Here is a 27,960-nt window from a genome sequence, read left to right as displayed (position 1 = left end):
AGCATTATTGCAATGAGTAATATCTAGATTAAAAATTATGTCCATGTTTTTCAATGAGCACATCGAACAAGTGGAAATACCAAATAATAGGCAGGGAACATAATGTAGGAGTTTTTGTAATAAGCACATAATAGACTGTTGGTGTTTCTTTTGGATTTCAGTATTGGTTGCACATATGATACCGTGCAAATGTACATCCATAAACCTGTACATATACGTCTAGGATAAGCTTGGCGCTGGAGTGGCAGACTGCGAAAGTCTCGGGCAATCCAGAGTCACCACCTCGGCGCCGCCTGCGGCTCATCAGCGGCCAGCCGGGCCGCTAGCGATGAGGGTTTCTCTCTGCAAGCTAGAGCATACCTCGTGACACTATGCCGCTGGGAGCTCAGCAAGCTTTCGTGGTCCAATTGCTATTTATTCGTGTGAATGTGGAATTCAATGGACAACCTGGAGAATTCAAGTTCAACGCGGTAAGTCCTCATCCCTGTTTACTGCCTCAGTTTTGGTCAGCTTCCTATTGTTAGTCCAACAATATATGTTATGCAAAGTTTCAGGCTATTTTTTCATGTGCCCATTTTTTAAAAAGAAAACAAATCGGTCAGTACGTTTTATATTTAACTTGACGTCATTTGATTTTCACTATCATACGACTTAAAAGGTCATATCAATTTCAGTATTACAAATATACAATTTAATTACTTTGATATCCACTAACCATGACAGTTGGATTAGATTGATTACAAATTTAAACATATAAAATTTGTTCATTTGATTATTTTCTGGTAACGTTGTCCAATTATTCAATGTGGTGCCGTAGCAACGCACGGGTTCTTTGCTAGTTTTATATTAGGTGACTCATACAGACACTGGTGTTTATACCAAGAAGAAAAAAGTAGAGATCGTGCTCTTTACAAAATTGTCGCCTCGTACGGAGTATTATTTTTGTGGGAACTATGCGTGGACATTGAGTATGTAGCATGTGCCTCCTGAAAAGATGAAATCTCCTCTATAAAAAGATGAAATCTGTGGCGCTCATTACTCATGCACGGAAAACTTCATGTCCACAAATAGTTCCATCTAATTGAATGAAAGAAACTGTATGAGACAAAACACACCCGAAAACAATTCTATCGTCAGAATTCCCACAGTGACAGATAAACAATGTCCAAGCATACAAGTATACACCTATACAAGTTTTCGGAAGATCAGAGTGATCAAATATCACCTTGTTGGACAGTGGAACCACATAATCCATAAACAATATACACAAATTGTTCACTATAGAACACATCTGCAGTGACCTTCTGGGTAACCGTGTTTTGGAGCAGCCAATAGTTCAACCATGCCTAACTTAGTCAACTAGCCGGACCTGAATTGATTGGTAAACTGATGTAGCACCACAAGGCTGGTTCAGATCTGAGTCAGCGACGATCAAGACAGAGTCTCCAGGTTTCACTGAACCCTTGGACTTCATGAGCCTGATGGTATTGTTGAAGTTATCATCGATGCTATTCGACAGCGGTAGCTGAAGTGGGATTACTCCCCAGTAAAGGTTCATGCTCTTTCTTGAACTTGCATTATCAGTGAACGCGAAGATGGGAGGGTTTGGCCGGTTGCGAGATAGGAGCGACGCCATATGGCCATGCTTTGTATAAACGAAGATGGCATCCACGGCAAGGTTGTTTGCTGCATTGAGAGTAGCAACAGGTGAATATTGTCGGAACAATAAAAGGTTGGATACGGAGTTTACACAGGAGAACACATACCCATTTCCACAGCACTGGTGCAAATTTGCTCTGAAATCCGGTCAGGCAGACTTATTGCAAGCTGGTGTTGCGGAAGAAATCTTTGCATGTTTTCCTCACGGCTCCATGATTCCATCCTCTCGCTAGCAGCGCGAAGGACGGACAAAGCTTTCTCAGGAAATGCACCTACAGCGGACTCAGCTGATAGCATTATAGCATCTGCATATTGCCGAACTGCTTCAGAAACATCTGCGACCTAAATACAAGCAAGGACAGTTCATCAACTGGATGTGAGAAAAAGTCTAAAGTAGGTGAAGTATATTTAGATCTTGAGAAGTACTCCCTCCATCCCATGAAACTTTTCTTAACTTTGTCTAAATTTGAGTGTAGACATAAGTTAAGACAAGTTTCATAGAACGGAGGGAATAGAATTTATTATAGAACGAATCAGTTTACCTCCGCGCGTGTTGGCGTTGGGTATTCAACCATTGATTCAAGAAGCTGAGAAGCAACTATCACGGGCTTGTTCAGGTTTCTACATAGTTCAACAATTGCTTCTTGGATGGCTGGGATTTGTTCTAGAGGAACCTGCACTCCAAGATCACCACGTGCAACCATAACTCCATCAGATGCCTCTATGATTTCTTTCAGGTTCTTCAGAGCTTCCAGACTCTCAATCTTCGCAAATATTTTAATGTGTCTGTTATACAAGTAGATTGTATTACAATAGCAGAAAACCGGGAAAATAAAGTATGGACAGTAATGTAACAGCAAGTCCTAACGAATATATATGCACATCTTTTAATGGATATGATTGTTACAATTGCTAAGTTTGAAAGATTAAGGGTGAAATTATTTCAAGCAGAATCGCAGGCAGAAGTCCTGAAGTGGTGTTTGACCTGGATATTTAGGAATAATTGTTTTGATATGTTCTATAGAAAGCAATAAAAAAATCCATTGCAACACGTAATGGGCTTGGGCTGGCGGTATAGCCCGTTAGTCTTAGGGTTAATTAGAGATAAGGGTCGTTTGCTTAGGGGTCAAGTAAACCTCTCTATATAAGGAGAGGAGACGTATCAATCTAATGAAGCAAGAATTAAGAAGGAAATCTCTTCCCTCTTGCCACAGCGGCCGTGGGCAAAAGGCCCCCGGCCTTCTCGCAGCCCTCTCTCTCCCTCTCAAACCCTAGCAGCCACATAACACTTGGTATCAGCTTTCCTGGGTTCGATCATGTCCAGCCCTCCACCGAGTTCTTCCCACCCGCCGCCGCCGCACTCCGAAGTCCCCGCCGTTCTCTCCCCGGCGGAGATCACCGCAGCCCTCCGCGATCTCGCCACCGCGGTCCAGGAGATCCACCTCTACCTGGCCGGCCCCTACGGGCCGCCACCGGCCGCGCCACCAGCCGCCACCACCGGGGATCTGCTCCCGCCGTGGCAGCCGACGCACCAGGCGGCCTGCGTCGCGATCACCGGGCCGCTGCAGCAGTTGCTGCTGTCGTCGCCGCCACCCGACGCCGGGCTGCTGCAGTCCCCGCTGCCGCTGTCCACCATCTCCGGGCCAGGCCCTACCTCGGCGCCGGGGGTCCCTCTTCTCCAGCAGCCGGCCGCCTTCTTCCCCACCGGGACATTGCAGCAGCAACAGCAGCAGCTGCCGCCGCCACCAACACCGCCGCTGCAGCTGCTATCCTCACCGATGCTGTCCCTGTTGTTCGGTGGGCAGCAGCAACAGCAGCAGCAGCCGTCGCCACCAACACCGCAGCAACGGCTGCTGCCGCCACCGACGCCGTCCCTGCCTTTCTGCGGTGTGGGAGCGACCTTGGCCCCGGGCTCTACATCGACACCGCCCGGGATGCCCTTCCACCAGGTCCGTTTCCCTCCGTCGCCATCACTGCTTCCGGCTTGGATCGCTATCCCCCACGTGTCGGCGGCGGTGAGGCTGCAGGCTACTGCGCGCGGCCTCCTAGTGCGTCGACGTGTGCGGGAGATGCGTGATCTGCAGCTGCAGCTCCTCCAAGTTGTGCTTCATTGCGCAACGGACCTCGATCTCGTCTGCTATGTCGGGGATCTTGGGCGTGCGGTTTCCCCCACAAGCGGCGGACATGCTGTTTTTCCCACGGGCAGCGACCTCAAAGTCTGCGCCATCAACAGTCATCCGGCGGGGAGAAGGCATGGTGTCACCGACAGGAGCGCACCGCGTACCACCACCGCATTCCGCCGCCGGCCGCCGCGCGGGCTCCTTTTGCCCTGCTGGTTTCCTTGGGATCCAGGTGGCTGTACAGGTGCACGTCCGACGGGCGGATGGTGTCCACTTTATGTTCAGGGGTCAACAATAAAGCGTCCCAGTCCATTTCAGGTTGAGAGTAATAAAACAAGCCGAGATGTAAAAGGCTCGTTTTTAGGTGTTAGGTTTGTGTTGCGTCGAGTCATGGTTTGTTTAGGTTGCAGCTCGAGGACGAGCTGCATGTCCAGGTGGGGTGTAGTGTTAGAGTACGTAATGGGCTTGGGCTGGCGGTATAGCCCGTTAGTCTTAGGGTTAATTAGAGATAAGGGTCGTTTGCTTAGGGGTCAAGTAAACCTCTCTATATAAGGAGAGGAGACGTATCAATCTAATGAAGCAAGAATTAAGAAGGAAATCCCTTCCCTCTTGCCCGGGCCGTGGGCAAGGCCCCCGGCCGGCCCTCTCGCGCCATCCCTCTAGCAGCACCGTTTCCTGGTTAGTTAGATATAGAAATAGCATGCACTGAATAATAGAAAAGGAGCGCCTACTGGAAGCTGTAGGCTCAGACCCTGCTGCTGGTAATTTCTACAAGCAGAGTGCTAACTTGGAATATCCTAAAAATACAATGGCCTCTTTGACTCGCGGGACTCTAAAAGCGCAGGAAAGGGGAAAAAAAAAAAGGACGATAACGTCATGCTCATTCAAATACTACAGGATTTTGGTTTATTTGATTGCATCACAGGAAAAACAAAGGATTTTTGTTAAAAGGTTTGAGTGGATGCAAAAACATCCTGCAAAAACATTCTTAGGACTAACTCCTATAGGATATACAGTCCTACGGATAAAACAACCAACATAGGAAAAATTCCTAAAGATTCCAATCCTCCGAAAATCCCATGAAAATCCTTTGAATCAAAAAGGCCCAAGTATTACACTACAGCTACAACCTTTGTGCAACAAATGAGTGTATCACCATTGTAGAACAACAAGAACCAACTTAAGGAATTCAAGTTACTGTATTAGGAATTTAGGATGCAGTCCTACAAATAAAACAACAAGCATAGGAAAAAATCCTAAAGATTCCAATCCTCCGAAAATCCCATGAAAATCCTTTGAATCAAAAAGACCCAAGTAAGTGTATCACCATTGTAGAACAACAAGAACCAACTTAAGGAATTCAAGAAATTACTGTATTGCAGTTATGTGCTCACTCTAGTGATCTTCTGGAGAGGTAAGTCTTCAGGTCCTTAATATCATTAGCATCCTTTACAAATGAAAGAGCAATGCAATCAACCCCTTCAGTTATGCCGAATTCAATGTCAGCCCAATCCTACGGTGCAATATAAGAAATTAGCAGGCAAGAAGATACAAATTTCAGTAAGCTGTATAGGAATTCAATGTAGATAGTTATGATTTAAATAAAAATAGCCAGAAAATTTAACATGTTAGAAACATTTTGAACAATGAAATGCTATCGAACTGATAGATAGATAAATGACCAGACATATGGTTTGTCATCAATGAGTTCAAGAGGGGACTATAAAACCGATATAAGAGCATAAATAATAGCAAGTATTGCATTCTAAGTTAACCTTTGCCGATAAGGTAGGAAGCCCAAAGTTCCTTTCAATTAATTTTCGGTCCCTCCAGAATGACAACTTGGCTCGAGGAAGAAGCAAACCTGGGTCTGTGCACTTACAGCGTAGATCATTCCCGATCTTTTCTGTAACTTCAAATGTAGACATTCCACCATCTACGACAAGCTCGTCACCAACTAGAATGCCTGCAAATGTGAAAGAAATAAAATCGTGAACAAAAAACATCTAAAAGTCATATATGGACAAGAAACAAACAATTCATGTTCATCTTCAGACCTTCAGAAAACTTATCAAAGTTCACATGCATTGTAAATGGGTGAGCTTTGTCAGTTTTTTTACTTGTAAATAACCATTCAGAGAAATCCTGCAGTATAACATCAAAGAAAGAAATGATAAGAGGGTTTCCAGCTTCCATGAACAATAAGGCATAGAGGACCAAAATATATGTTAAGAAAATACTAAATAATCTTTCTTAAAATTCAAATTGATGCTTTGAAAAATAAATATAGTGTACCTACTAGTGAAAACTAAAGTGTAAATATAATTATATAGATGGAGGTGATGTCAAACCCTCAGACTGAACTATCATCTTGTTCAGTCCACTAGAGTCATCCCACATATTTGACATGCCAAGGTTGATGTTCCGGCAAAATTACATAGTAGTACAGTACTCTCACGGAAAATGCTTTCAGGGAAAGACAACAGAGAACAAGATGATCCTCATCCAATCTATTTGAGATGATACATATACTCTAGTGTAACTACATGAGAATCTCATAATTGAACACTTCTACTTCTAGTAAAACAAGCCAATCTAAGTCAGCGCAAAAACAGTGCATTATTCAATGTATGACTGGCACAGTCTCTTGATATAATGCATGCACCTAAAGGAGAACTATATTTCTTATAAGAAGGGAAACAATCAGAATCAAACCAGAAAGTTCTAGCAGAAAGTCATCACATTATTATACTGTACATGAAATAAGTGAATAGCAACAATAATCTAAGGCAATAATCTTATGTGTGCAACAATCAGTGAAGCTAACCAACCTACAAAAGGGGTCATTTTCTTTGCACAGAGACACCCAATTAATCGCATATAACTAAGTAGTTCATCCCCACTAACTATTTCTCTACACATGCAGCTATGCCACCTCAGCAATTCCGCCACGTCATCCAAGGCGTCCACGTCAGTCTATAAGGTAGTGTTGGGTCTTGATTCCTCATAGGAGTCCACGTCCACCTCAGCAATTCAGTCTAACGAATCACAGCATGCATCCACACAGGTTATCTTGTATCACCACTCCACTTCCCTTTTAAGTTAGGTTATTCAACTCACACGTACTTGCTTCTTCATACAGCATTTTCGAGATGATTACCCCTTGCTTTATCCAATGAGATTGATGAAATGACTGATCAGGTTAGTTACTAGATCTCTATACGAGGAGCTCGGTTTTGTCAACAACAAAAAAGACTCGGGGAGCTCTGTATGATCTAGAAGATTTCAGGTGTCTAGCCCCTTTTTCATATTACTCTAATAATATTTCAACTATCATTGGAACAAATTGGAAATGGAGTAAATAAACTGCAGTCATAAGCTATATTTTCATTTGAGAGCTTGAATTTGCATGGGATTTGGGACTTTGTCCATGTTTGTACTAATGCAGCTACAGGAAACCAAGTAACCGTAGTTGCTTAGGTTTTGGTTCACAGCCTGTTGTAGACCATCAAGGAGCACACTCTGCCATGCTGATCACTTCTACCGGCCTTCCAGATTGATCCGCACAATAGCCTTTTTTTATCTTACTTCTCTGAAAATGATATTCACTGCAGCTATCATTTTTGTGAAACGCGGTTCAGGGTGACTTCGCGGAGTGGTGGTCGCTGGTGGTGCGGACCACCCCTCGCCAATTGCGCAAAGGTACATCGTCACTCATCATGCTCACGGCATGGTGGATTTGGAAGCACGGGAACGCTGCGGTCTTTGACAACGCACGTCCTTCGGTGGCCTCCTTGCTTGGTGACATCAAGGCCAAGGCGCGACAGTGGGCGGACGCGGGCGCCCGAGGGCTTCGCCAACTCCTCCCCTAGATTAGGTCTTTTGGGTTGAGTTGTACGGCGTGGCGTTGGTCCTCTTTTGGACTTGTACATACAAACCTTCTTTTTCTATCAATGCATCGAAACGCAAGGCTTTTGCATTTTCGCGAAAAAATCATTTTTGTGAAACTGTTATTTTTGCATTTGGATAGTGATGTGGTACATTCAGTAGTCAGTACACCAGAATAGCTCATGTTCTGAAGCCTTTAATGTTACAAAATAACAGATTGCCCATGTAGAGATGACAGTAGAACATGGGATTTGTAAGGCACATTTGTACTGACAATTAATTTTGGGATAATGTTTTTCACGACATGGTATTCCTTTTTTGTGAAAGAATTATCATCTTTATTTTCCTGTGCAGCGAAGTTGGAATAGACGTTTGAACAGTACAAGAAAAATTATTCCATTTATACTTCTTAGCCATTTGGTCAATTCATCTTCATCTCAAAGGTCATCACGCCATGTATTTGTAAGTACCCCGCTACTTTCAGTGTTAGTTGATGTGAAGACAGTTTATTTTACATTTCTCCTCTGACCAAACAATTTCCTGGATTTATTTTTGACAGTAGCCATTCCTTGAAGTTATTCTGCAGAAGCAAGCAGACGTTGTGTGTTCTTCTCTTTTTGGACCATTCCCTGACGTTGGCTTCAACGTGTTGAATACTGTCCAATGGTGTGCGTTACTTCAGAAAGGGGTAAATCTCTCTTAGAATATGCAGATGGAAAGTTAAGTAAGAGGATAAAATCCACCAATTTCACAAACTGTATTGACAATTTTATGATTTATTCTCTCTCCTCGCAATCGATATTTGAATTTTGGATTTTTAAATTTTGTATATCCAATGATACTTCTCAGTGATGTTTATGCTGTGTTTTATACAAATTCCAATTGTGCCTATCAACTTCAAAAGCAAAACATCTCCTACTTCAGCTATTATTGGCAACCTCCGTTTCCTTCTTTTCCATCTTTTTCACTTTAAAAACTGTTCGGCATGCTGACATCCCGCAGCAAAGAGCAGGGTATCATCTACTCCCTCCGATCCATCATAAGTGGTGTTGTGGCTTTAGTTAAAGTTTAAGCGCATTCGAACTAAAACTACAACAGCTATTATGGATCAGAGGGAGTGATTTTCTTCAAAAGGCTCATACCCAACTAATGGCCATGCTATCCGAATGCTGCCAGTCTAATCTAACCATACAGAGTTGAACGAAATTGCAACAAACAACATGTCAAAAAGGAATACCTCGGCCTTGACTGATGCGGCGCCGCCGTGGTCCGCCACGAGGAGCTGGGAGCCCTCGGTGTCGACCATGAGGGATACGCAGAAGCCCTCCTCCTCGTTGAGCCTCCGCACCTCGGTCATCGCGGCGCGGTGCCAGTCGCGGCCGCCGTGGCAGAGGTTGACCCGCGCCACGCCCATCCCGCCGCGCGCCAGCGCCGGCAGCGCGTCCAGGCACGCGGGGCCCACGGTGCAGACGAGCTTGGTCTTCCGCATCCCCATGAACCCCTTCTCCCTCAGCTCCGCCTCCGACACCACGTCCATCGCCCCTTCCACCGACGTCGTCGACGCCCGGATCCGGTGGGCCCGGCGGCGGCGGGAGGCGGAGGGCGGGACGAGGTAGGAAGGCAAGGAGCCAGTGGCGGCGGAGGTGGCCATCGGGTCTAGGGATTTGGGGGTGGCTGGCTGGCGGCGGCGGCGGCGGCGGCGGACGAGGTGGTGGTGATGGTGGCGGGCGGACGGTGCGAGGGAGAGGACTTGTTCCTGCGGAGTAGTCTGTAGCTCTGCATATAGCGGACAATGACTGGTGGGTCCGGGAGCCGGCTGATTGGAGGAGTTTCGCACTGACATGTGGGACGGTGGGCCTAACCACAATTTGAGTTGTTTTTTCATTGCCTTCCCGCCTCTGGTTGGTACCCCGTTTTTTAAAATTATTCATTTACCTTTCACACTATTTTAAGCTTTATTTGCTGAAATACTTGGAAGATACTGCATCAGATGCACAACTATGGTGAAGGCGATAAACCAGAGCAGCAGCTTCAACATCCACGCCGACGCTAGGGCCACGCAGTGCCTACCCGAAGACGAGAAGCTCGTCGTCACCAACCACCAAAGCACTCAACTAGTCCCTCCGACCGGCGGAACATCCAAGGCGAGGACCCAACAGGAAAGTGACACAACAACATAGCATCACCCTCGCCCGATCCCAAGTGGGATCTGGGGTTTCCCCCGAAGAAATCCGGGTGGAGGAGAAGAACACCGCCACGATGATGCCTTCAAGAAGGATGTCGCACCCAAGGGCGTCGCCATCGTAGGAGCCGGTAGCATCCAGGTCAAGCCTTTCGCCCAACATAGAGTACAAAATTGTGCATCCTCCCCTGGAGGACCGGCTGAACCACCACCACCGACCCCGCACATAGACCGCTAGCCCACGTGCCCGACTGTTTGAGGCCACGAACGGAACTAGGTGATGGCGCGTGATGCACACGTCCGTTGGGAACCCCAAGAGGAAGGTGTGATGCGCACAGCAGTAAGTTTTCCCTCAGAAAGAAACCAAGGTTATCGAACCAGTAGGAGTCAAGGGCCACGTGAAGGTCGTTGGTGACGGAGTGTAGTGCGGCGCAACACCAGGGATTCCGGCGCCAACGTGGAACCTGCACAACACAATCAAAATACTTTGCCCCAACGTAACAGTGAGGTTGTCAATCTCACCGGCTTGCTGTAAATAAAGGATTAAATGTATGGTGTGGAAGATGATGTTTGTTTGCGAAGGACAGTAGAGAACAATGATTGCAGTAGATTGTATTCAGATGTAAAAGAATGGATCGGGGTCCACAGTTCACTAGTGGTGTCTCTCCCATAAGATAAATAGCATGTTGGGTGAACAAATTACAGTTGGGCAATTGACAAATAGAGATGCATACATATCATGATGATTACTATGAGATTTAATCAGGGCATTACGACAAAGTACATAGACCGCTATCCAGCATGCATCTATGCCTAAAAAGTCCACCTTCGGGTTAACATCCGCACCCCTTCCAGTATTAAGTTGCAAACAACAGACAATTGCATTAAGTATGGTGCGTAATGTAATCAACACAAATATCCTTAGACAAAGCATTGATGTTTTATCCCTAGTGGCAACAGCACATCCACAACCTTAGAACTTTTCTCACATCGTCCCCAGATTCAATGAAGGCATGAACCCACTATCTAGCATAAATACTCCCTCTTGGAGTTACAAGTATCAACTTGGCCAGAGCCTCTACTAGCAACGGAGAGCATGCAAGAACATAAACAACATATGTATGATAGATTGATAATCAACTTGACATAGTATTCAATATTCATCGGATCCCAACAAACACAACATGTAGCATTACAAATAGATGATCTTGATCATGATAGGCAGCTCACAAGATCTAACATGATAGCACAATGAGGAGAAGACAACCATCTAGCTACTGCTATGGACCCATAGTCCAAGGATGAACTACTCACACATCAATCCGGAGGCGGGCATGGTGATGTAGAGCCCTCCGGTGATGATTCCCCTCTCCTGCAGGGTGCCGGAGGCGATCTCCTGAATCCCCCGAGATGGGATTGGCGGCAGCGTCTCTGGAAGTATTTCCGTATCGTGGCTCTCGGTAATAGGGTTTTCGCGACGGAGAGTTTAAGTAGGCGGAAGGGCAGAGTCGGAGGGCTGACGAGGGCCCCACACCATAGGCCGGCGCAGGCCCCTCCCTGGCCGCGCCGCCCTATGGTCTGGCCACCTCGTGGCCCCACTTCGTATGCTCTTCGGTCTTCTGGAAGCTCCGTGGAAAAATAAGACCCTGAGCGTTGATTTCGTCCAATTCCGAGAATATTTCCTTTGTAGGATTTCTGAAACCAAAAACAGCAGAAAACAGCAACTGGCGCTTCGGCATCTCGTTAGTAGGTTAGTGCCGGAAAATGCATATAAATGATGTAAAGTATGTATAAAACATGTGAGTATTGTCATAAAAGTAGCATGGAACATAAGAAATTATAGATACGTTTGAGACGTATCACTAGGCACCGGTGCCTATATCCGCCTCTCGTAGATCCACGTCTTAGATTGACATCCGAGGTTGCCGCCCTGGCATCCGGGCATCACGTCGAAGTCAAAGTCCAACGGGCACCTGATACGTCCCAAACGTATCTATAATTTCTTATGTTCCATGCTACTTTTATGATGATACTCACATGTTTTATACACATTATATGTCATTATTATGCATTTTCCGGCACTAACCTATTGACGAGATGCCGAAGAGCCGCTTGTCGTTTTCTCATTGCTTTTGGTTTGTAAATCCTAGTAAGGAAATATTCTCGAATTGGACGAAATCAACGCCCATGGTTCTATTTTTCCACGAAGCTTCCGTAAGTCCGAAGAGGAAACGGCTGGGGCCATTTAGGTGGCCACACAACAGGGCGGCGCGGCCCAAGCCCTGGCCGCGCCGGCCTGTTGTGTGGGTCCCTCGTGACGCCCCTTGACCTGCCCTTCCGCCTACATATAGTCTTCGTCGCGAAACCCCCAGTACCGAGAGCCACGATACGGAAAACCTTACAGAGACGCCGCCGCCGCCAATCCCATCTCGGGGGATTCAGGAGATCGCCTCCGGCACCCTGCCGGAGAGGGGAATCATCTCCCGGAGGTCTCTTCATCGCCATGATCGCCTCCGGATCGATGTGTGAGTAGTCCACCCCTGGACTATGGGTCCATAGCAGTAGCTAGATGGTTGTCTTCTCCTCATTGTGCTAACATGTTAGATCTTGTGAGCTGCCTATCATGATCAAGATCGTCTATTTGTAATGCTACATGTTGTGTTTGTTGGGATCCGATGAATATTGAATACTATGTCAAGTTGATTATCAGTCTATCATATATGTTGTTTATGTTCTTTCATGCTCTCCGTTGCTAGTAGAGGCTCTGGCCAAGTTGATACTTGTGACTCCAAGAGGGAGTATTTATGCTCGATAGTGGGTTCATGCCTCCATTAAATCTGGGACAGTGACAGAAAGTTCTAAGGTTATGGATGTGTTGTTGCCACTAGGGATAAAACATCGATGCTTTGTCTAAGGATATTTGTGTTTATTACATTACGCACCATACTTAATGCAATTGTCTGTTGCTTGCAACTTAATACCGGAAGGGGTTCGGATGATAACCTGAAAGTGGACTTTTTAGGCATAGATGCATGCTGGATAGCGGTTTATGTACTTTGTCGTAATGCCCTGATTAAATCTCATAGTACTCATCATGATATATGTATGTGCATTGTTACGCCTTCTTTATTTGTCAATTGCCCAACTGTAATTTGTTCACCCAACATCTGTTTATCTTATGGGAAAGACACCACTAGTGAACTGTGGACCCCGGTCCTATTCTTTACATCTGAAATACAATCTACTGCAATTGTTCTTTACTGTTCTTCGCAAACAAACATCATCATCCACACTATACATCTAATCCTTTGTTTACAGCAAGCCGGTGAGATTGACAACCTCACTGTTACGTTGGGGCAAAGTACTGTGATTGTGTTGTGCAGGTTCCACGTTGGCGCCGGAATCTCTGGTGTTGCGCCGCACTACACTCCGCCACCAACAACCTTCAACGTGCTTCTTGGCTCCTACTGGTTCGATAAACCTTGGTTTCTTTCTGAGGGAAAACTTACTGCTGTGCACATCACACCTTCCTCTTGGGGTTCCCAACGGACGTGTGTCTCACGCATCAAGACTGTTTTCTGGCGCCGTTGCCGGGGAGATCAAGACACGCTGCAAGGGGAGTCTCCCACTTCCAATCTCTTTACTTTGTTTTTGTCTTGCTTTGCTTTATTTTATTTACTACTTTGTTTGCTGCACTAAAACAAAACACACAAAAAATAGTTGCTAGTTTTACTTTATTTACTGTCTTGTTCTCCATATTAAAAACACAAAAAAATTAGTTACTTGCATTTACTTTATCTAGTTTGCTTTATTTACTATTGCTAAAATGAATACTCCTGAAAACACTAAGTTGTGTGACTTCACAAACACTAATAATAATGATTTCCTATGCACACCTATTGCTCCACACCTTTACTACAGAATTCTTTGAAATTAAACTCGCTTTCTTGAATCTTGTTATGAGAGAGCAATTTTCTCGTGTTAGTTCGATGATGTCACTGCCCATCTTAATAATTTTGTTGAACTATGTGAAATGCAAAAGTATAAGGATGTAGATGGTGATATTATAAAATTGAAATTGTTTCCTTTCTCCTTAAGAGGAAAAGCTAAAGATTGGTTGCTATCTTTGCCTAAGAATAGTATTGATTCATGGACTAAATGTAAAGATGCTTTTATTGGTAGATACTATCCTCCCGCTAAAATTATAACTTTGAGAAGTAGCATAATGAATTTCAAGTAATTAGATAATGAACATGTTGCTCAAGCATGGGAGAGAATGAAATCTTTGGTAAAGAATTGCCCAACCCATGGACTAACTACTTGGATGATTATCCAAACCTTTTATGCAGGACTGAATTTTTCTTCGCGGAACCTATTGGATTCAGCTGCTGGAGGTACCTTTATGTCCATTACTTTGGGGGAGGCAACAAAGTTTCTTGATAATATGATGATAAATTACTCTGAATGGCACACGGAAAGAGCTCCACAAGGTAAGAAGGTAAATTCTGTTGAAGAAACCTCCTCCTTGAGTGATAAGATTGATGTGATTATGTCTATGCTTGTGAATGGTAGATCTAATGTTGATCCTAATAATGTTCCTTTAGCTTCATTGGTTGCTCAAGAAGAAAATGTTGATGTGAACTTCATTAAAAATAATAATTTCAACAACAATGCTTATAGGAATAATTTTGGTAACAACTATAGGCCATATCCTGCTGCTAATGGTAATGGTTATGGTAATTCTTATGGGAATTCTTACAACAATAATAGGAGTGTACCCCCTGGTCTTGAAGCCATGCTTAAAGAATTTATTAGTACACAAACTGCTTTTAACAAATCTGTTGAAGAAAAGCTTGATAAAATTGATATTCTTGCTTCTAAGGTTGATAGACTTGCTTCTGATGTTGATCTTTTAAAATTGAAAGTTATGCCTAATAAGGATAATGAAAATAAGATTGTTACTACAACAAATGCCATCCAAGTTAGAATTAATGAGAATATAAGATTGATGGCTGAATTGCATGCTAGGTGGGAAAGAGAAGAAAATGAAAAACTTGCTAAAGAGAATAATGTAGCTAAAGTTTGGACTATTACCACCACTAGTAATGATAATGCTTCACATGTTGCTACACCCCCTACTATCAATGGTAAAATAATTGGTGTTGGTAATGTTTCTACTCCTAGTGCAAAGCATGCAAAATTGCCCTAAATCACAAAGCGCTTGTGATAAAACTGCTGAAATTTTTCAAAACGTTGGGGACAATGATTCCATTGCTGTAGGTCATAATGATTTAGACTTTGATGATTGTCACATCTCTGAAGTTATAAAGTTCTCACAAAAACTTGCTAAAAGTCCCAATGCTAGTGCTATAAATTTGGCTTTTACAAAACATATTACAAATGCTCTCATAAAAGCTAGAGAAGATAAACTAAAACTTGAAACTTCTATTCCTAGGAAGCTAGAAGATGGTTGGGAGCCCATTATTAAGATGAGGGTCAATGATTTTGATTGTAATGCTTTATGTGATCTTGGTGCAAGTATTTCTGTTATGCCTAAGAAAATCTATGATATGCTTGACTTGCCACCATTGAAAAATTGTTATTTGGATGTTAATCTCGCTGATAATGCTATAAAGAAACCTTTGAGAGGATTGATAATGTTCGCATTATGGTTAACAATAACCTTGTCCCCGTTGATTTTGTTGTCTTGGATATTGAATGCAATGCATCTTGTCCCCATTATATTGGGAAGACCTTTTCTTCGAACTGTTGGTGCTACCATTGATATGAAGGAAGGTAATATTAAATATCAATTTCCTCTCAAGAAAGGTATGGAACACTTCCCTAGAAAGAAAATGAAGTTACCTTATGATTCTATTATTAGAACAAATTATGATGTTGATGCTTCATCTCTTGATAATACTTGATTCACACTTTCTGCGCCTAGCTGAAAGGCGTTAAAGAAAAGCGCTTATGGGAGATAACCCATTATTTTACTTCTGCACTTTGTTTTATATTTGAGTCTTGGAAGTTGTTACTACTGTAGCAACCTCTCCTTATCTTTATTTTATTGCATTGTTGTGCCAAGTAAAGTCTTTGATAGTAAAGTCAATACTAGATTGGGATTACTGCGCAGAAACAGATATCTTGCTGTCACGAATTTGGGTATGGTTCTCTGTAGGTAACTCAGAAAAATCTGCCAATTTACGTGCGTGATCCTCAGATATGTACGCAACTTTCATTCAATTTGGGCATTTTCATCTGAGCAAGTCTGGTGCCTAAAAAAAAATCGTCTTTACGGACTGTTCTGTTTTGACAGATTCTGTCTTTTATTTCGCATTGCCTGTTTTGCTATGTTTGATGGATTTCTTTGTTCCATTAACTTTCAGTAGCTTTGTGCAATGTCCAGAAGTGTTAAGAATGATTATGTCACCTCCGAATATATGAATTATGCACTGACCCTCTAATGAGTTTGTTTTAAGTTTGGTGTGGAGGAGTTTTCAAGGGTCAAGAGAGGAGGATGATACAATATGATCAAGAAGAGTGAAGAGTTTAAGCTTGGGGATGCCCCCGTGGTTCATCCCTGCATATTTTAAGAAGACCCAAGCGTCTAAGCTTGGGGATGCCCAAGGCATCCCTTCTTCATCGACAACTTATCAGGTCACCTCTAGTGAAACTATATTTTTATTCCGTCACATCTTATGTGCTTTACTTGGAGCGTCTGTTTGTTTTTATTTTTGTTTTGTTTGAATAAGATCGGATCCTAGCATTCTTTGTTTGGGAGAGAGACACGCTCCGCTGTTTCGTATGAACACATATGTTCTTAGCTTTATCTTTAATGTTCATTGCGAAAGTTAGACTATTTCATTCATTGTTATATGGTTGGAAATGGAAAATGCCGCATGTGGTAAATGGTATAATGTCTTGAATAATGTGATACTTGGCAATTGTTGTGCTCATATAGATCATGTTTAAGCTCTTGCATCATGTACCTTGTACCCATTAATGAAAAATTACATAGAGCTTGTTAAAATTTGGTTTGCATGATTGGTCTCTAGAGTCTAGATATTTTCTGGTTAAGGTGTTTGAACAACAAGGAGACAATGTAAAGTCTTATAATAGCTACAATATGTTCATATGTGAGCTTTGCTGCACCTTTTACACTTGAGTTTGCTTCAAACAACCTTGCTAGCCTAGCCTTGTATTGAGAGGGATTCTTCTCGTGCATCCAAATCCTTGAGCCAAATACTATGCCATTTGTGTCCACCATATCTAACTACCACATGGTATTTCTCCGCCATTCCAAAGTACATTACTTGAGTGCTACCTTTAAATTTCTATTCTTTGCCTTTACAATATATAGCTCATGGGAAAGTAGCCTTAAAAACTATTGTGGTGAAGAATATGTACTTATGTGTCTTATTTCTTAATAAGTTGCTTGTTGAGCGGTAACCATGTTTCTGGGGACGCCATCAACTCTTTTACCCTTTGTTGAATATCATGTGAGTTGCTATGCATGTTCGTCTTGTCTGAAGTAAGGGCGATTTTCATGATCAAATGGCTTGAGTATGCATACTGTTAGAGAAGAACATTGGGCCGCTAACTAAAGCCATGATTCATGGCGGAAGTTTCAGTTTGGACAATTAATCCTCAATCTCTTATGAGAAAATTAACTGTTGTTGAATTCTTATGCATTAAAGAGGAGTCCATTATCTGTTGTCTATGTTGTCCCGGTATGGATGTCTAAGTTGAGAATAATCAAAAGCGAGAAATCCAATGCGAGCTTTCTCCTTAGACCTTTGTACAGGCGGCATAGAGGTACCCCTTTGTGACACTTGGTTGAAACATATGTTATGCAATGATAATCCGTGTTAATCCAAGCTAATTAGGACAAGGTGCGGGCACTATTGGTAATCTATGCATGATGCTTGCAACTTATAGGATATCATATACATAACGCATATGCTTTATTACTACCGTTGACAGAATTGTTTCTATGTTTTCAAAATGAAAAGCTCTGGCACAAAAATAGTAACCAATGCTTCCCTCTGCGAAGGGCCATTCTTTTACTTTATGTTGAGTCAGTTTACCCACTTCTTTCTATCTTAGAAGCAAACACTTGTGTCAACTGTGTGCATTGATTCTTACATGTTTACTTATTGCACTTGTTATATTGCTTTATGTTGACAACTATCCATGAGATATACATGTTGAAGTTGAAAGCAACCGCTGAAACTTATATCTTCCTTTGTGTTGCTTCAATGCCTTTACTTTGAATTTATTGCTTTATGAGTAACTCTTATGCAAGTCTTATTGATGCTTGTCTTGAAAGTACTATTCATGAAAAGTCTTTGCTATATGATTTATTTATTTACTCATTATTTTCATCATTGCTTCGAATCGCTGCATTCATCTCATATGCTTTACAATAGTATTGATCAAGATTATGATAGCATGTCACTTCAGAAATTATCTTTGTTATCGTTTACCTACTCGAGGGCGAGTAGGAACTAAGCTTGGGGATGCTTGATACGTCCCAAACGTATCTATAATTTCTTATGTTCCATGCTACTTTTATGATGATACTCACATGTTTTATACACATTATATGTCATTATTATGCATTTTCCAAGACTAACCTATTGACGAGATGTCAAGAGCCGATTCTTTGTTTTCTGCTGTTTTTGGTTTCAGAAATCCTAGTAAGGAAATATTCTCGGAATTGGACGAAATCAACGCCCAGGGTCCTATTTTTCCACGAAGCTTCCAGAAGTCCGAAGAGGAAACGAAGTGGGGCCACGAGGTGGCCACACAACAGGGCGGTGCGGCCCAAGCCCTGGCCGCGCCGGCCTGTTGTGTGGGTCCCTCGTGACGCCCCCTGACCTGCCCTTCCGCCTACATATAGTCTTCGTCGCAAAACCCCCAGTACCGAGAGCCACGATACGGAAAACCATACAGAGACGCCGCCGCCGCCAATCCCATCTCGGGGGATTCAGGAGATCGCCTCCTGCAACCTGCCGGAGAGGGGAATCATCTCCCGGAGGTCTCTTCATCGCCATGATCGCCTCCGGATCGATGTGTGAGTAGTCCACCCCTGGACTATGGGTCCATAGCAGTAGCTAGATGGTTGTCTTCTCCTCATTGTGCTATCATGTTAGATCTTGTGAGCTGCCTATCATGATCAAGATCGTCTATTTGTAATGCTACATGTTGTGTTTGTTGGGATCCGATGAATATTGAATACTATGTCAAGTTGATTATCAATCTATCATATATGTTGTTTATGTTCTTGCATGCTCTCCGTTGCTAGTAGAGGCTCTGGCCAAGTTGATACTTGTGACTCCAAGAGGGAGTATTTATGCTCGATAGTGGGTTCATGCCTCCATTAAATGCAGGACGATGTGACGAAAGTTCTAAGGTTGTGGATGCGCTGTTGCCACTAGGGATAAAACATCGATGCTTTGTCTAAGGATATTTGTGTTGATTACATTACGCACCATACTTAATGCAATTGTCTGTTGCTTGCAACTTAATACCGGAAGGGGTTCGGATGATAACCTGAAAGTGGACTTTTTAGGCATAGATGCATGCTGGATAGCGGTCTATGTACTTTATCGTAATGCCCTGATTAAATCTCATAGTACTCATCATGATATATGTATGTGCATTGTTATGCCTTCTTTATTTGTCAATTGCCCAACTGTAATTTGTTCACCCAACATCTGTTTATCTTATGGGAGAGACACCACTAGTGAACTGTGGACCCCGGTCCTATTCTTTACATCTGAAATACAATCTACTGCAATTGTTCTTTACTATTCTTCGCAAACAAACATCATCATCCACACTATACATCTAATCCTTTGTTTACAGCAAGCCGGTGAGATTGGCAACCTCACTGTTACGTTGGGGCAAAGTACTGTGATTGTGTTGTGCAGGTTCCACGTTGGCGCCGGAATCCCTGGTGTTGCACCGCACTACACTCCGCCACCAACAACCTTCAACGTGCTTCTTGGCTCCTACTGGTTCGATAAACCTTGGTTTCTTTCTGAGGGAAAACTTACTGCTGTGCACATCACACCTTCCTCTTGGGGTTCCCAACGGACGTGTGTCTCACGCGCATCAGCACCCACAAAAGCTCAATCGGTGACTACCACGAAGAGATAGCAACATCCACCGGCGAAGCCACCGAACATAGGCATCTGGGACCCGGACCTAGGCTCCCCCATCACCACGACGAAGACGTCGTCCGAATCATCACCACTGCCCCCGAAGTAGTCGTTGAAACAACCAGAGCGAACCCGGGGACCAGCCATCGCACCCGAAACTGAAGACCACCACCTCCTTCCTCCACCTCTCGGTGGCAAGTTTTGGTTCTCCTTCTACTTTTTTGTCTATTTTTTTGATATGATGTGGAAGAGGGTCTCATCATCACCTTGTAACGGTTCAATCGTTGTGGTTTTATTTATAAAGTGGGGCGAATACCTGGTTCGAGGAGGAACTATGCACTTGGCTTATGTAGAATATGCAAGTGGAAAAATTACAAATTTAACTAGCTCTAATAGTTGCTATTGCGCGTGCCAAAATGGGACAGGGGCGGGGAAGGTCTGGCTTGACCCATTTAGACATCATATAGGGTGTGATAGGTTGCTCTCGGCCCTATTTCTCGTATCCAGCGGACCAAAAATCGACCGATTAGTTTCCCGACCCTTCTCAAAATCTCGGTCCACATGCTTCTTAAAGCACCTTTTTACCTGCATGTGGAGGCACGCTCGATTCTACCATTTCAAGTGAGCCAAGCTCGGATCGAGAGAAAACGGGGAAAAGTTGTGCCCTGCCCATGCAAGCTCGACGATGGCGGGAGCGCACGTGCATCCCACGAAAAGACAATGGGATAAATTTCGTCACCTCCCGCCAATTTGAACCATATATATCACCGTTGGGCTCACCGCCAAAATTCTTGCCTATGTTTCCCTCTATCGTCTTGAGTAGTTGCAGTGTATATCCTACATTTAGCATGTACTCTCTCAGTTAGCTAGTGCTGGAGTGTGTGGTTTGCTTGGATCGGGGTTAGATCCTGGAGTTGTTATCTGTAATCTTATGTTTGTTGTGACTGGCGCTCGAGGTGTATATCCTACATTTAGCATTATTAAGTTTATGCAGGTTGCGGACAAGGACGGAGCACACACCCTTCTGCATTGCAAAGGTGTCCGTGAGGTCTGGAGGTGGCTGCGGCTTGAGGAGATACGTGAGAACCTATTGAACTGCAGTGGCCCAAAGGATGTATCATATTATGAGACTGAAGAAGGACGATATGCTCACCTGTCCGCTGAGAGGTGCTGATCAGGAATACTCTCTGATGTGCCATGGATTACAAGGAACATTTAGTGCAAGATGAATAGAACTATTTAGTGCACAAAAGCTGAAGGACAAGAACAAACTTACCTTGGCTTGAACTTCTGCAGGTAATTTCAGCTTGCAAACATACTCTTGTGTGGAAAGCTTCCCATTATTACAAACGCCAATAATTGCCTGAGTGCAGATATATACAAATAGTCATTCTATTTTTGAAATATGCTCAAGAAACATAAGTGCTATTGGATATTTCCATACCAGAGCACATGTACCAGATAGTCATTCTATTCGTGAAATATGTTCAAGAAACATAAGTGCTATCAGATATTTCTATACCAGAGCACATGTAGCCAAGCCATATATCCAAAACAGGGGCAGAAAGATGCAGTGGCAGTAAAAACTTTTACAACGAGTGTGCATTATAAAGTAAATGGAGTACATAGACTGGACCAACTTTCAGTTAGAAACATGGCAGCAGAGATTCATAAGAAAATTCATCCGAATCTCAATTACAGAACAATACAAGAGGCTACAATGATGTACCAAATATGTCATTCCTTTTGTGAAATATGTTTAAGGAGTGCTATCGGATATTCCATACCAGATCCATTCATGCAGCGGACAAAGCACATGCACATCCTGCCAGTCAACATCCATCATCCATATCCCAACACTAAAAACTGCCACAACAAGTCTGCATTATGAAGGAAATGGACTGCAGAGATTAGGAGAAACTTTCAGTAAGAAATATAACAGCAGAGATTCATAAGAAGATTAATCTCAATTATAAACAATACTTGATCTACAAGACTACAATCACTTGTGCAATTTGAAGCAATCTCAAACTAAAAGCATAAATCGTAATGAATTTTGTAGGACAACAGCACAAAGCTATCGTATGTTTAAGGAACATGAATGCTATTGGATTCCATACCAGATTTATTCATGCAGCGGACAAAGCACAGGCGCACACATCCTGCCAGTCAACATCCATCATCCATATCTCAAACACTAAAAACTGCCGCAACAAGTCTGCATTATGAAGGAAATGGACTGCATAGACTGGAGCAACTTTCAGTAAGAAATATAACAGCAGAGATTCATAAGAAGATTAATCTCACTTATAAAGATCTACAACAATACAATCACTTGTGCAATTTGAAGCAATCTCAAACTCAATTTGAAGCTATCATATATCATCATACATCTTTCCGACATCCATCATCCATATATCTCCAGAAAAACAGAGGGGCAAAAAGATGCAGTGGCAGCAGAAAACTGTTACAACAACTCTGCATTGGGATACACTTTCAGTAGGAAACATAACTACATAGATTCATAAGAACGTTCATCTCAATCTCAAATACAGAACAACACAAGAGTCTACAATCACTTATGCAATTTTAAGCAATTTCAAACTGGAAACACAAATCCTAATCCTATTTTGTAGAAAATAACAGCAGAAAGCTGTCATTTATCGTATACTTCTGTCCAACACGAAGGTGGAACGGAGCAGGAAGCTGAAGTGCCTCTACGAGTTACGTCCCCTACAAAGTAGTTAGAGCACTAAGCCTATGCCTCCGGTGATTTAACAGTCCGCAACCTGCTGGAACGTCGGACTGGGGTCATCGCCTCGTCCTCCTTATTCTTCTGCAGGACAAATTCAGTGGTAAGTTAGACACAGAAATCATATATGACTGAACTGCACTGAAGATGGAGGTTAATTGCAGCTTACTTTCTTGGCATTGATCTTCTCAAAGGTAGTGAAACTACCATAGGATGATGTGGAATGTGCCGTCGATTCTCTCCTGGATGCTGGCTCAAGAGTGAGGTTCTCTTCCTCTATGGTCTTCCTCCTCCTGCCTTGGCCAGAAGACAAACTGCTGCTATACTGAGAAACAGAATCGCCAAATCTTTCAGTTTCTTCTACCATGGAACTCTGAAACTGTGAAGGCCTCACAACGTGGCCCTCGCTGCTCCCTGAAACAGACTGTGAAGGCTTGACAAGGTGGTGATCCTCAACAGATTGATGTTCAGCCTGCTCAGGTTCCCGAGCTGGTGCACTGGCAGGCTGCTCAGGTTCCTCAACTGCTGCACTGGAAGTTGATACAACCTGTGTTTGCTTCTTCCTCATAGAAAAGACAGCAATGCCAGCTGACAGAATGACAACAAGAAGAGCAACACCTGCTGCAGGCTTTGAGATTTTGTCCATGTAGCTTGGCCACATACTCGAATCCGGCTTCAGACCACGATACACCTCCTCACCCTCCTTGCCATTAGTGTGATCGTCCTGGGACTCATCAGTCTCAACATCTTGCTCTGGCTCTCCAGTAGGTTCAGAGGGGATGTCCGAATTCTGACTGAAGGATGCCATCTCTTCACCATAGTTATCAGGAGCTTCTTCTGACATTTCAAGATCAAGCTCCTCTGCTACTGCAGCATCAATTGATTCTTCGTCCATTACAGCATTACCCTCTGTCTGTGCACTCATCAAGTCAGCATCCTGGATGTTCAACTGCTCCTCCAAGAAACTGGCACCATTGCTACCTGGGGCTTCTTCTGATAATTCAACACCAAGCTCTTCTACTACCTCGTAGTATTCTGATGCATCAGCCTCTTCTTCAACTGCATCATCATCAAGTGATTCTTCTTCCAATACAACATCGCCCTCTGGCAGTAGTGCAGTCAAGTCACTTGCTGAAACACCATCCTGGATCTTCAACTGCTCTTCCAAGACACTGGCACCAATAGGTTCATCATCACTTGGCATCGCTTCAGCAAAGTTGTAGTAGAAATCAGCACCATGATCCGCATCTGCAGATGCAGCACTGAAATTGGCAGCAAAGTGCGGACCGAAATACTCTTGCTCTTGCGTAGTAGAAGTGAAAGCCTCCTCCCAGTAGGACGTGACCGAATCCAACGAACTGCTCGACCATTGCTTGAGCCAAGCAGCCAACTCCACAGGATGCAATTCTTGAACTGAAAGAAAGCTCGACACCTTCGACACGGCGGGGTTTGCCATGATCGGAGAATCTGGCGGCAACGACACGCTCGCGAAGGCAGCAGCCACGAACAGAATCAGAGCAAGGGGGAACATGAACCTCAGCATAGATCTCTTCTTCTTCTTCTCTGGCGTCAGCGCGGAGCTCACCCCAGGCTCCGGCTCTGGCGTCAGCGCACGAGCTGGCGGAGAGGTCGCACGAGGCTCCGTTGCCAGGACGCGAGCCGGCGGGGACGTGGCCGCCGCAGGCTCCAATGTCACAACAGCAGTTCGCGGAGGAGAAGCCCTGGGCTGCTCCGATGCCAAGACGCGAGCCGGTGGGGACATCATCACAGGCTCCGATGCAAGCGTCGGAGCACCCGGCGCTGGTTCCTGTGGGAGGACGCAGGACACGGCGGCAGGAACTGCAGCCGCCTCAGATGGAGCAGCTGCCAGAGCTGATTGCTCCTCCGGTACTTGCTGCTGCGCTTGCTCCTGTTCCTCCTCCGTGATGTCATCGTCCGTGGTGGTGGCGAGGGACTCCTCGCTACTCTCGGAGGAGGCCAAGCCCTCGTCGAGCCGCCTGGCGGCGCTGCCGCCGTGCCGGTACATGTCGATGCGGGGGTTGGGCCTGTAGTGCAGGAACCGGGGCCTCGGCGAGGTGTAGTTGGTCTTGGGGTCGTACAGCGCGGCGCGGGACGGCTCCGCCGCGTCCACCGAATCGGCCGCCGCAATCGCGTGGTGGTGGTTCTCCTTCTCCATCCCCGCGTCCTCTTCACCGAACGAGGCGGCGGCCGCGGGAGGCGCAGGTCCGTCGAAGGAGAGGCGGAGGCGGCGCGCGGAGCCCGGCTCGGGCGGTGGTGTTGCCTTGGGCTTGTGCGCGAGGTTGGCGGGGGAGAACGGGGCGAAGAGGTGCGCCTCCTCGTTGCGCTCCCCGAGCACCCTCTTCCTCGGCGAGGGGGAGGAGGCCGCCGCGACGGCCTTGGACGCGGCGGAGATGGTGGGCGACATGAAGTTCTTCGGGCCCGAGGCGCGCGCGGGCTTGGGGGTGGTCCTGGCGGCGGCGGCGTCCCGCTGCTGGTCGTTCTCCTTCTCCCCGAAGGACCTCCGCCGCGGCGAGGCGTGGCAGCCGCAGACGGCGCCGCCCTTGGAGATGGAGGCGGTCCTGTGCGGACAATCTGCAGATCGGAGAGAGGCGAGGGGGGTTAAGAGCAGTAGTAACCAAAATCTAGAGAGAAAGCGCGGAAGGAAAAGTGCGCCGCAACCCAGATGTAGCGGAAGGGGAAACTAATGGAAGAATCTCGGATCACGGCTGGAAGCAGGGAGGGAGATGAGATGGGTACCTGCGGGCTTGAAGGGGCTGGAGTCGGCGCTCCTCCTCATGGCGGAGCAGGGCCTCGCCTGGCCCGGGGACGGGGACCTCGCCGCCGCCGTCGCCATGTGGTAGAGCGATCGGAATCACAGGGCAGCCGAGGGGAAATCTCTGTGTCTGATTTGTTTTTCCTCTGAAATCTATGTGTCGTTTGTTCTCGGGAATGCGCGAATCGGAACGGGGGTAGTAGTAGATGAGGATGGAGTTAAGTTATGGGCGTAGATCTCGGGGAGGAGGAGATGGGGATTTCGTGTAACGGCTAGATTTCAGAATTTGGGGGAGAAGAATGGAGGCCCTTCCCTGGTTTTTATCGAGCTGCTGTACAGGAGGAAGATGCAGTGACCGTTGGGCTGGGGACTAGGACTAGGAGTACTAAATTGGTGGGACCTCGCCTTCCACAGGATTCTGCCCGTTACGTTCGGTTCAGTCGACCGTTACCGCCCGCGCATGGTGTGCCTTTCCCTTCAAATCGGAAATTCTGGTGAACACACATCCTTTTGCATAGAAAATTTTCTCATCCATGGCGAACACGCTGAGAGGTTCTGAAACTATGAACACTGTTGCTGCACTCTGAATTGAAGTAGTAGCACTTTGGTCGATGCCGCAGGTGGTAGAGGCAAATCCTATACACCGCATGTAGTGGCGCCGAACCTCCGCGCCACGTGCCCCTCCTAGTAGGTGTGAATGCGGTGCTGGGCCGGGCCTGTTATCGAGGGGTGAGGGTGCGGGTGGGGGTTGATGCCTTCCTCTCTTCCCCGCCACTCATCAAACAACTTAGGGGCACCGAGTTGGTACCGCCGCGGCAAGGAGCTGCGGCAGAGAAGAAGCCGACGAGGTTGGAGCAACGCGGCAGCCGAGCTCTAGAACTTAGGGGTGGGGATGCAGGGGTGCGACGAACTAGGGCTAGGGTTGACTTGCCAACGCAGGAGAAGAAGGAGAAGCGGATGGGGTTAGAGGGATGGTGGGAGTGTGTCACACCCTCTACATCGATGGTGGACATGACAAGGTCGCCAGGCTAAGATGGCGAGCTATTGGGGCCCAGTGTTAGTGGTTGATGTGAGTGCGTTGGAGCCACCCATGGTTACAAGGGGCAACTGTCAATTTCCAATCCCATTTCTGTTGCTCCTCCCACCTGAATTCTCCTCCCTCTACCGAAATCCATTGTCATGGTGTTCCCCAATCACAAGGAAAGGATATTGAACTCTCTGAATTGTTAGTAGAACAATTGCACAAATGGATACATGGCAATGAAGTTTGGGCCCTCGCTGTCAATGAAACTATACCTGATGATACTACTAATACTACATCTGCACTTGCTCCTGATTTGCAAACTTTGCTCCATGAGTATGCAGATGTCTTATTTGATTGTCAAACATTATCGCCACAAAGAACCTTGGATCATGCCATTTCACTAGAGGATGGTGCTACTCCAGTTAATTCTCGCCCTTACAGGTATTCACCGCTCGAGAAGGATGAGATAGAGTGTCAGGTTCAGGAAATGCTAGCGGCTGGAATGATTGTACATAGTATGAACATGTTTGCCTCATCGGTTCTGTTAGTCAAAAAGAAGGATGGTTCCTAGAGGTTCTGTGTTGATTATCGGCGTCTGAACGCACTGACTATCAAACAAATTTCCTTTAATTGTTGTGGATGAGCTTCTTCATGAACTGTGAGGCACACAATTCTTTCCAAAACTGACTTGCATGTTGGCTATCACCAAATCTGTATGAAACATGATGATGAAGGCAAGATAACTTTTTTTTTACATGATGATGAAGGCAAGACAACTTTTAAAACACATCATGGGCACTTCTAGTTTAGGCTAATGTCTTTCCGATTGACAAATGCTCTAGCAACATTCCAGTGCATTACGAATGCAGTATTTGCTCCGTTTCTCAGAAAGTTTTTCATTGTATTCCTAGATGATATTTTGTTTTACAGTCCCTCTTGGCAATTACATGTGCAGCACCTACAAATGGTCTTGGATAAATTTAGATAGGCCAAATTCTATGCAAAACACAGCAAGTGCAGCTTTGGACAACAAAGTATCCAATACCTAGGACATATTATTTCCTTTGAGGGAGTGACTACTGACCCAGAAAAAATTAGTGCAATGGAACAGTGACCTTTACCAACAAATATCACAGAACTCAGGAGTTTTCTAGAGTTGACATGGTACTATGAAATTCTCTGCAGCATTATGGCATCATCACAAAGCCCCTCACGGTTTTGTGTGGACTGATGAGGCTACTATTGGATTCAACAAGCTCAAGACAGCTATGATCTCTACTCCAGTCCTATCCCTACCAAATTTCAATTTACCATTCACTGTGAAACTGATGCATGTGTCAATGGTGTGGGAGCAGTTCTTATGCAGTAAAATCATCCTATTGCTTACACGAGT

The 27,960-nt window shown here is 44.9% G+C and overlaps 2 protein-coding genes across 2 annotated transcripts; both read right to left on the bottom strand.

The window, feature by feature from the left end:
* Positions 1-1,100: 1,100 nt before the first annotated feature.
* LOC127293515 (plastidial pyruvate kinase 1, chloroplastic) lies at positions 1,101-9,427 on the bottom strand. Its single transcript, XM_051323151.2, has 7 exons — positions 8,905-9,427; positions 5,837-5,924; positions 5,555-5,745; positions 5,174-5,292; positions 2,202-2,445; positions 1,767-2,001; positions 1,101-1,686 (listed from the first exon to the last, which is right to left on the bottom strand). Exons 1-7 carry the CDS (start codon positions 9,316-9,318, stop codon positions 1,352-1,354), a joined length of 1,626 nt encoding a protein of 541 aa, XP_051179111.1. The 5' UTR covers positions 9,319-9,427; the 3' UTR covers positions 1,101-1,351.
* A 13,085-nt stretch (positions 9,428-22,512) lies between these two features.
* Positions 22,513-25,850, bottom strand: LOC127293514 (uncharacterized). Its single transcript, XM_051323150.2, has 3 exons — positions 25,528-25,850; positions 22,940-25,362; positions 22,513-22,854 (listed from the first exon to the last, which is right to left on the bottom strand). The coding sequence occupies exons 1-3, from the start codon at positions 25,622-25,624 to the stop codon at positions 22,777-22,779; spliced, it is 2,598 nt and encodes an 865-aa protein (XP_051179110.1). The 5' UTR covers positions 25,625-25,850; the 3' UTR covers positions 22,513-22,776.
* Positions 25,851-27,960: the final 2,110 nt, after the last annotated feature.

This window comes from Lolium perenne, chromosome 4 (genome assembly GCF_019359855.2).
Source record: "Lolium perenne isolate Kyuss_39 chromosome 4, Kyuss_2.0, whole genome shotgun sequence".
NCBI classification, from domain to species: Eukaryota; Viridiplantae; Streptophyta; class Magnoliopsida; order Poales; family Poaceae; genus Lolium; species Lolium perenne.
Note: the sequence above shows the minus strand (reverse complement) of the source record. Positions and strands in the feature narration are given on the sequence as shown.